This window comes from Balaenoptera ricei, chromosome 2 (genome assembly GCF_028023285.1).
Source record: "Balaenoptera ricei isolate mBalRic1 chromosome 2, mBalRic1.hap2, whole genome shotgun sequence".
In the NCBI taxonomy this organism is placed as follows: Eukaryota; Metazoa; Chordata; class Mammalia; order Artiodactyla; family Balaenopteridae; genus Balaenoptera; species Balaenoptera ricei.
The window spans coordinates 33,435,591-33,445,799 of NC_082640.1; the positions used below are offsets into that span (position 1 = coordinate 33,435,591).

General features: G+C 38.9%; 1 protein-coding gene across 1 annotated transcript; it reads right to left on the minus strand.

Annotated features, from left to right (window-relative positions):
* Positions 1 to 429: 429 nt before the first annotated feature.
* BCL2A1 (BCL2 related protein A1) lies at positions 430 to 8,979 on the minus strand. The gene is made up of 2 exons (XM_059915349.1): positions 8,395 to 8,979; positions 430 to 603 (listed from the first exon to the last, which is right to left on the minus strand). The coding sequence occupies exons 1-2, from the start codon at positions 8,812 to 8,814 to the stop codon at positions 496 to 498; spliced, it is 528 nt and encodes a 175-aa protein (XP_059771332.1). The 5' UTR covers positions 8,815 to 8,979; the 3' UTR covers positions 430 to 495.
* Positions 8,980 to 10,209: the final 1,230 nt, after the last annotated feature.

Sequence of the window (10,209 nt, forward strand, 5' to 3'; positions counted from 1 at the left end):
TGGTTGCCATATTCATCAACTTTACATGGCAACTCTAAAGTGTGGCAGAGAGGGCATTGGTGGAAAACCCTACGTAAGCATCTAGGGGCACCGGGGACTCCAGAAAGCTTGGAGCCCAGAGGTACATGAGAAGCACACCTCACCCATCATCAGTCTAGACTGGCGACACCGAAAATGATTTTTGGGTAATGGACACACCCTTAAGAAAATCTGCCAAAGACATCACCTTCCTGGTCATCATTCTCTTAATTCAATCTCTGTACCCTGTATTGAGCTTTACCCTTTTGTTGGACCCGCAGGCAGGACACAAATTACGTACAGAGACAAATACATACAATTTATTCATTAAAATGGGGACAAAATTCCCATAACTCTGGAATGTCAAGTTATATCATCAAAGTTCTTTGTTTAGAAGTAGAAGTAAGTGTTGGCAAGTGCTTCTTGTACAATTCAAGAAAATTAGGCAGATTTCACAATATGGAGTGTCCTTTTTGGTCAACAGTACTGCTTCAGGAGACATAATATTTCACAGATCATTCCTGTAACTTCCAGAAAAGTCAGCCAGCCAGATTTGGGTTCAAACTTCTTTACAAAGCCATTTTCCTATGAGAGAACAAATTTAACATTTTAAAAATTAGTGGAGACTAAGTTTGCTGGAATGAAAAGCAAAGAAACTTTCATTTAAAAAATGCAGGTAGTCAATCTTCTCTGTACTTTCACCAGTTTTATTCTATTCATCCTTACTATCATTCTCTATCTCCCATTCCAGACTGCTCTAGAGCAGCACTGTCCAATAAAAATATAGTGTGAGCTACCTATGTAATTTTTTTTAGTAGCCACATTTTTTTTTTTTTTTTGCGGGATCTTAGTTCCCCAACCAGGGATTGAACCCACACCTTCTGCAGTGAAAGCGAAGAGTCCTAACCACTGGATCGCCAGGGAATTCCCAGTAGCCACATTTTTAAAAGTAAAAAGAAAGAGGCAAAATTAATTTTTAAAATATATTTAGTTCATCTAAAATGTTATAATTTCGGGACTTCCCTGGTCGTCTAGTGGTTAAGACTCTGCACGTCCACTGCAGGGGGCATGGGTTCGATCCCTGCTTGCTGAACTAGGATCCCGCATGCCTGCCTCACAGCCAAAAATAAATGAATGAATGAATGAGTAAATAAATAAAGTGTTATGATTTCAATATGTAATCAATATGGAAACAAGATATTTTACTTTTTTTTGTACTGAATCTTTAAAACCCAATGTGTGTTTGTACTTAGGGCATCTCTTAATTCAGACCAGCCACACTGCAACTGTGCAAGAGTCACAAGTGACAAGTGGCTGCTATATCGGATGGCATAGCTCTAGAGGACAGAAAATCTATCTTTTTTTTCCCCTCTTTTTCTTTCAAATGTCTGGCATTGAAATATGCATTCATATTTGTAAACCCCATTGTGCTGAGAGTCATAAGGACTCAACAGTAAAGCCAGATTAAATCAGTGCCTCTGAGCCTGTGAGAAAGTTGTGGTTTCCATTACAATTCATTCTCTTTTTGATCAGACATGTTTTTTTTAAACAAATAAGAGTATAAACTGGACACTGTATGTAATTAATTTATAATCTATTCTTATAGAGTATCCTCACTGAAAAGTACCTCTGAGATCACCCGGCCTAATGCCCTCTCTTATTTTGACAAATGAGGAAACTGAGGTCCAGAAAAAAAGTTACATAAGGTTACCTGACTTCTTAGTGCTTGGACCTCTACTGGGATGCAGACACCATTCTTTTCACTCCGTAAATTTTCAAACCACCACCAAGAAGATTAGAAAATAGTTAAGATAATTTTTTTTAAATGTTCATCTTGTAAACATTTGCTCTGCCTCCAGCAAGTTCCATTTCTGGGGGTTACAAATGCCTTCAAGTAGTTCACAGTCTAGTGTGACTAATATCAAAATGTAAACCAAGCATATTTCTTTGACAGAGAACTCTGTAGTGCCTTGGAATTGTCTTTTTGAGCATCACTGGCAGCGCAGACAAACACCAGTCAGGGGAATTTTCCATTGAAAAGACTGAGCAAGAAAGCCAGCTTCCACTAACCCTCTGTGTGAAGTGTGGAGTCATGCTGGGAGATGCATGCTGTCACATGCTAACAGAGGAGACAGACTGCCCCTTCTCTTCTTCCTCTTTCCCCTGCCCTTACACACTCACACATTTCCCGTACATTCTAGGTGTGCATCCACTTCAGTGCTTGCCTTCCTAGAATTTTCACAAACCCCGTATTAATGGGGCACTCTAAAATGATTTTTATTATTGTTACAGTGATCACCATCTATTACAATTAGGCAGTTAATATGTCATCCTCTTATATATATTAAAGTTCTAAACTAAAGCATGAACAAAGGAGAGACTTCTCTGGTGGTCCAGTGGTAAGACTCCGTGCTCCCAATGCAGGGGGCCCGCGTTCGATCCCTGGTTGGGGAACTAGATCCCGCATGCATGTCACAACTAAGAAACCCGCATGCCACAACTAAGACCGGGTGCAGCCAAAATAAATGAATAAATATTAAAGCGTGAACAAAGGAAAAAACTGACAAATTCAGCAATACGAAGATTAAAGTTTTTTAAAACGATAAGAAACTAAAATAAGAAGAACAACAGACCAGGAGACTATTTACATTTGCCATGAAAGAGTTCGTTCAAATGTGAGAGAAAAATCATCAAGCCCTTAATAGTTAAAAAAGGCAAAGGCTGTTAAAAAGAGAAATATAAATCATTAACAAGTATATGGGGGGAAGAAGGGGTGGGATGAATTGGGAGGTTGGGATTGACATAGATACACTAATATGTATAAAATAGATAACTAATAAGAACCTGCTATATAAAAAAATAGACCCAAAAAAATAGAATTGTCTTAAAAAAAAGTATATGGGAAAGAATTCCACATTACTAGCAGTTAAATAAATTCACATTTTAATACATGTTATTGTTTTTTAGACCTATTAAATTGACCTTGTTATCTTAAGCCTATTAAACCCTCAAAATTATATCTAATGGTTCCGCCCAATGCTGGTAAAGTTGTGGCATTGTCCCATTGATACAAACCTTCTGAAAGCAATATGTATTCCAATATGTATAAGTAGTGTAATTATACTCATATATGAACCAATCATTCTAGTGTTAGAAAGTGATCATGAGGCGATCTTCTAAAATGTGGGGGGAAAACCATCTTCATGTTCAGTATTGAAGCATTATTTCTAAGAAGGGAAAACAGAAACCAACCCAAATGTCTAACAGTTGGGAATTGCTTAAGTAAATTATGATGCATAAAACTGGTGGGATATTCTGTAGACACTGAAAATGTTAACATGGAATAAGTGAGGCAAGTTGTTTAAAAAATCACTCTGACTGCTGTGTGGAGAACAGACCATCGCAGGGCAAGCATGGAGGTAGGGACACTGGTAGGAGGCTCTGGACACAGTCAAGTGAGAGAGGAGAGTCGCCTGGGGGCACTGGGTATGCAGTATTTCAAAGGTGCCCCCAACAGAATTTGCTGATGAGTTGGACGTAGGGTATGAGGGAAAGGGGTCACGGGTGACTCCCAAGGTTAGAGAGCTGAACTTAGGTTTCCTGAAGGACCCACAGGAAGACTTGAACTATGTTTCACCTTAGTTTTCATTAAATGATTTTTAAATCTCAAGTTAAAATCCAAAAGAAATACAAGACGAATCTGGCCCCCAATCTGTTTAGTCAAAGGATATGTAAGAATTCTTGAGATCGTATTACATCGCTGCTAGATCTTTACGCCTTTTGGAAATGCCTTTGCCGGATTGAATACTTAGTCAGTCGTCTACATGCCTGTGTATGTCCTTTTATTTGCCCTCACCAGACCATTATTTAAAGCAAGATGATCATAAAAAAATACAACCTACTTTGCCTAACTCTTATGACTCAGACTTTAATATACTGGTCACTTGGAAAGCACCAATTCTGACTGTACATCCCTACTTTCAAAAGGGGCTTTCTTTTGGTATTAGAGTAGTTTTAAGAATTACATATTTAAACTTTCTGGAATTTCCCATGTAACCTTCATAGTTGTATTAATATTTGACAGTTTACAAAGCACCCTTACAGAAATGTCCTTTAATCTTTTAACTTCCCTTCTAAGGTACGTATTACTGTCTTCATTATATATTACATATAACATAATATAATATTTATTATATGTATTATATTAGGAATTTGAGTTTCAAGTTACTTCTGAAACTCACTCAAGATCACACTTCTAGTGAATGGGAAAACCAGAGTTCAAATCTCAGTTTCTATGCTAGTTCATTCAATCATTCCATCAACAAATATTTGTTGGCTACCTTCTATACCATAGGCCCTGGGCCAAGCATGCAGTATTCAGTGGTGCTTTAGGTAGACATGATTCCTCCCGTGTGGAGCTGAGGGCTGAGTGTCCTTTCCACTCAACCAGCACAGGCACAGGAGAATGCTTTACTGAAGAGGGCAAAAGTAAGAAAGCCACCTAGCTGCAAAGGAAAGGCAATCCCAAGGGGTGAGATGAGTTTCATCTCAGGCACATTCTAATGGTTTTTAAGAACCAGCCTTTCCTCATGAATGCCAAAGACTGACAAAAACAAATAGCACTAGCTCTCCTGTGAGATCTATGAGAGGCTATTCGTTTTCAGCACGTCAAATTGGCAGAGGGACAGGAGGAAATAACGGTAAATGTGGAAGAGGAATAGAAAGCGAGATGAGAAGCAGCAAAGAAAAGAAGGAGAGAAAGAAAAGAAGGGAGAAAGAGGGAGGGAGGGAAGGAAAAAGGGGAGGAAGAAAGGAAGGAAAGTAACTCACTTAATCTCATAAGTAATCAAATTTAGGAGATTATGACCCCATTTTTGATACACTGGTCTTATTTTTTTTACCTTTAGGGCATCTGTTTTAGATGGTGGCTAATATCTAACTATAGTTGATATAATTTCTGGAGATTAAATCTATTCAGGGAAGTTAGGCAATATTACTACTAATAATAACAATAGCCTTAAGCTTGTATTGAGTTATTTGTAGAAACTGTGTTCTGGGTGCTTTATATATAATATGAACTGATTTAATCCTTACACCAGTCCTAGGAGATAGACAGCAGTAGTCTTCCCATTTTACACATGAGGTTTAGGGAAGTTAAATAACTTGTTTACGTCACACAGGTAGTAAGCATGAAATGAACTCAGGTCCGTCTGATTCAGATTTGGTGCCCTTATTATCTCTGCTGTCCTCACGTACCACATTCTTGATCCAAAAGTTTTCATAAAATCTCTGGGCACACTTAAAATTTAATTAAATATGGGTACTCTCTAGTTGTAGGTGAAATGCCCCTCTCATCTCTCATTATAGGTATGCATCTTTAATCTGGAGCCAATGACAAGCACATATAAATGACTGTGGATAGGACAAGAGATCAGTGATTTTTTGGAGAGTTTTCCAGGACGGTAGAAAGTCAGAAGTTGGTGCTTCCTTCTTGATGAAGTTGTAAAATGCCTCCTCATCTTCCTCTCTTCCTATGGGCCACCTGACTCCACTAGCACAGGCATGGGATTGTACCCTTTCCCCGGAAGTAAGTCATTCAAGAGTAGGTTCATTCATTTGAGCAGATTTGTCAACATCAGTATGCAAAGAAGATACTGGTTTGCCATGCTGGTCTGTACTGATTCAAAAAAGCACTGCCCGTCTTGAACAGATTCAGTGTCTCCTGTAGGCTGGGAAAGGAATATTGAGGTTGCTTTGAAATGACATCTTAAAGGGCATTTCTATTCTGTCTAAGCTGTTCAAGTGTAAAAGTCAAGAGCTGAAAACCTACATAAGGACTTGGTGAAGGCTGATGTGTGTGTGGGGGGCACATGTGTGTTTATATCCTGCCATACTCACTCACACTTACACCTGTACCGCCCCCAAAAGATGAGCACACTTCTAGACTTTCTCAGAGACAATTCCACACCCTCCACTAATTATGAGTTCCAGGAGCTTACAAAATTTATTGTTAAGTTAAAATTTTCAGTAACGTTTATTCATTTTCTGTGTGTTCCAAATACAGTGCAAACTCATGTGGAGCTTGCAAACTAGTCTGCTCATACGTGGGCCTCTGTGCTAACGAACTTCTGCCTTCACTTGAAACCTACACAGCATAATAGCTGAAATTTCCACCCGTCTTTCAGTATAGCTTTCCACAGCAACCAGAAAAAAACACGACCAAATATCTCACATACTTTGTCTAGCCCCAAGTCAGGCTGAGTTCCAGGAAGAAAAGGTGATGGAGAAAGGGGAGTGGCTGCAGTAAGCCCTATCATTATGCAGGAAGACCTCAACAAAATGCAAAAAACATCAAGTAAAAGATTTCATCAACGTTTAAAACATAAGCACCGAAGACATCTATAGTTTTAAAAGACAACAAATTAGAAGATATCTACCACATATATAAAAATAATTTGTGTCCAGAATATTCCAAGAATTCCTACAAATCAGAAAAAGACAAAATAATAGGAAAACAGCAAAGGATATAAATAGGCAGTTCTCTGAATAAGAATTACAAATGGTCAATAAACATGTAAAGACGCTCAATATGAAAAGATGCTTAACCTCACCAGTAATCAAGGAAACAAGAATTAAAACAAGATAAATTAGGTATATATTTTTAAGCCAGCGGAATAGGGAAACTATGACAGACTACTATAACCTAATGTTAGTCAGCCGGGATGGGAGGAAATGTGGGATATTTGAACAAGCTGTGACGGGAGCATGACAAAGTGGTAGAACCACTTTGGAGGACAAGAATCTAGTAAATTTTAAAAAGTGTTTACACCATGACCCAGCAATTCTATGTCCCAATATCCATCCTAGAAAAACACACACAAGGGAAGACATGATTAAAGATATTCAATGAAGTATTGTTTGTGATAGCTCTGGAAATAAATAAATATCCATCAGCTAGAAATAACCAAACATTCAACAGCATTTACATACAACAGCGTATATGTAGTACTCTTGTTTTTTTGGATATGCTGCGACTGAGCCCCCTGCAGTGGAAGCACGGAGGCTTAATTAACCCTTGGACCGCCAGGGAAGTCCCTGTAGTACTCTTTAAAATACTTATTAACGTGGAACAACTAAGCCCATGCACCACAACTACTGAGCCTGCGCTCTAGAGCCCGCGAGCCACAACTACTGAACCCATGTGCCACAACTACTGAAGCCCATGCGCCTAGAGCCCGTGCTCTGCAACAAGAGAAGCCACCGCAATGAGAAGCCCGCGCACCACAACGAAGAGTAGCCCCCGCTCACCGCAACTAGAGAAAGCCTGCGCACAGCAACGAAGACCTAACACAGCCAAAAATAAATAAAAATAAATAAATTTTTAAAAATAAAAATAAAATACTTATTAAAATGCCCTTGGGTGAAAAAAAAAAAAGAATAAGTACCATGTACTATTTATACAAATAATTTCTAAATACTGTAAATTATTTAGTATTATATTAGTATTGTTACATAGTATTTAACAATTTATAACAATTGTTTTTACAAAGAAGTGCTGAGTATATTTTCTATGGATATGTTCAACAGGCATGTATTGCATGTAAAAGAATTGATAACCAGTGGATAGCTCTGGGAAGAGGGGAGGCCAGGGTTTGTGTTGAAGAGAGGACATAAGTGCTGTAAAAAAAGTAAGTATTCAGTGTATTGGGATATAAAGAAAAGCATATACGTCCAGCTGGGAAAGGCCCCTTATCAATATGAGTTGTAATATAGGCTCCCTGCACGATCTTAGCTTTTTGAGACACTGATAATAAAGTGAATTTTTATTTGGAAATTCTTGAATAGTTTCTTGCTGGTGGTGTAGTACATTATTTTTTTTTAATCACTAAGCTTTACCAGCCAGAATTTGTCATATTAGAAAACTGAAAAAAAAAATCAATTTGTAAGCAATGAACTTGCAAAAATTTACACCTGTCTTTTGTAACGTAATATCTAAATATAACAGCATCTAATACCAACTCTTTCTGTACTAATTCTGCATTGTCATGACAACGCTAACAAGAGCTAAGTCTCAGACTAGACCCTGACTCTAAAGATGCATTAGGGAAGTGCATCTTTGATTAATCCCCAAAACTCACTCCTGCAATTTACACGGTTAGGAATAAAAACTGAAACCACAAGAGTTTTCCAACTATAAAGTTTTAAGATTCATTGGAAATGAGCCAGAAATTTTATTTTAAAATTTTAAAACTTTTAGAACAAACTACCCAAAGAAAATATAATCCTTAGGTAGTTTTTTTTTTTTTAATCAGCAAGGAAACTGTCAATTCCTATTTCAAAGTAAAGAACAACGAAGAATATTTCCATCACACATACCCAGCCTCCGTTCTGCCTTATCCATTCTCCTGTGTTTTTGGTTATGAACTCTGCAACAAAGTAAGAAATCTCCTTGTAAGTGTCCACATCTGGGGCAATTCGCTCTCCTAGAAGTTTCTTGATGAGAATACCTTCAAATGCAAATATGGTCACAATCCTTCCCCAGTTAACGATGCCATCTTCAAATTCCCTTTCCATCACTTGGTTGAATATTGTTCTGGCGGTGTCTACGGACACAACATCAATATTGTCCAAGAATGGTTTCAAATTCTTTTCAACTTCGTTTTGGACTGAGAAAGCAATGTCTTGTAACACCCTGGATGTTTTGCTTGGACCAGATCCAGGCTGTGGTATCTGCAAGACGTACTTCAGGTAGTCCTGGGCCAGCATGTGAATATAGCCAAACTCGCTGTCGGTCATCTTCTTCCTGCTGGAGAGCAAAGTCTTGAGCTTGTTCACCTGGAAGTGACTGAGGCAATCTGAAGCACAAACTCACGCAGCTTGGCGTAATATGACACATGGTATCTGGAGGCTGGTGGAATTTCTGTTTGCATCACTTGATAGTATCCTTCCTCCTTGTCACTTTCATGCATAGGCTCTGTGTGAAAGAGAAAGTTTAACATGTGAAAGAGGAAAATGTTTCAAAGAGAGGCCACTTCCTCATCCTGTAAGTGATTAATGCAGTTTTTAAAGTTTTAAATTCAAGGATGTGGAGAAATTAGAACCCTCATACACTGCTAGCAGGATTGTAAAAGAGTGCAACCCCTGTGAAAAGTTTAGCAGTTCCTCAAGAAGTTAAATACTATAGGGACTTCCCTGGCAGTCGAGTGGTTAAGATTCTGCTTCCACTGCTTGGGGCACGGGTTCCACCCCTGGCCAGGGAACTAAGATCCCACATGCTGTGCAGCGCGGCCAAAAAGAAAAAAAAAAAAAGGTAAATATAGAATTACCTTATGACCCAGCAATTCCACTTATAAGTATATGCCCAAAAGAACTGAAAACAGGGACTCACACAAATCCTTACACACGAGTGTTCACAGCAGCATCACTTACAATAGCCAAAAGGTGGAAACAACCCAAATGTCCATCTGCAGATGATGCAATAAACAAATTGTGGAAGATTATTCCACCATAGAAAGGAAGTGCGGATACATGTTACAGCATGGATGAACCTCAGAATCATGATGCCAAGTGAAAGAAGCCAAACGTAAGAGGTCACATAATGTATGATTCCATTTATGTGAAATATCCAGAATAAGTAAATCCAGAGACAGAAAGCAACTCGGTGATTGCCGGAGGCTAAGAGGAGAGGTGAGTAACTGCTTAGTAGGTACAGGCTTTTATTTTGTGATGAAAATGTTTTGGAACCACATAGAGGTGGTGGCTGCACACCATTGTGAAGATACTAAACGGCACTAAATTGTTCACTTTAAAATGGGTCATTTTAGGGGTTTCCCTGGTGGCGCAGTGGTTAAGAATACGCCTGCCAATGCAGGGGACATGGGTTCGAGCCCTGGTCTGGGAAGATCCCACATGCCGCGTAGCAACTAAGCCTGTGTGCCATAACCACTGAGCCTGCACTCTAGAGCCCGTGAGCCACAACTGCTGAAGCCCACATGCCTACAGCCCGTGCTCTGCAACAAGAGAAGCCACTGCAATGAGAAGCCTGCATACCGCAACTAGAGAAAGCCCACGTGCAGCAACAAAGACCCAACACAGCCAAAAATAAATAAATAAATAAAATAATAAAATAAAAAAGTAAGAAAAATATGTTCCCCAAGAGCATTAAGCAATGGGTTAGGCGTTAAACCCGTA

Coding starts and splice junctions, on each gene's coding strand:
- BCL2A1 (XM_059915349.1), bottom strand. CDS start 8,814: ATGACCGACAGCGAGTTTGGCTATATTCACATGCTGGCCCAGGACTAC. Junction 604..8,394: donor TAAGGCAGAACGGAGGCTGG/GTATGTGTGATG, acceptor GTTCTCTCATAG/GAAAATGGCTTTGTAAAGAA.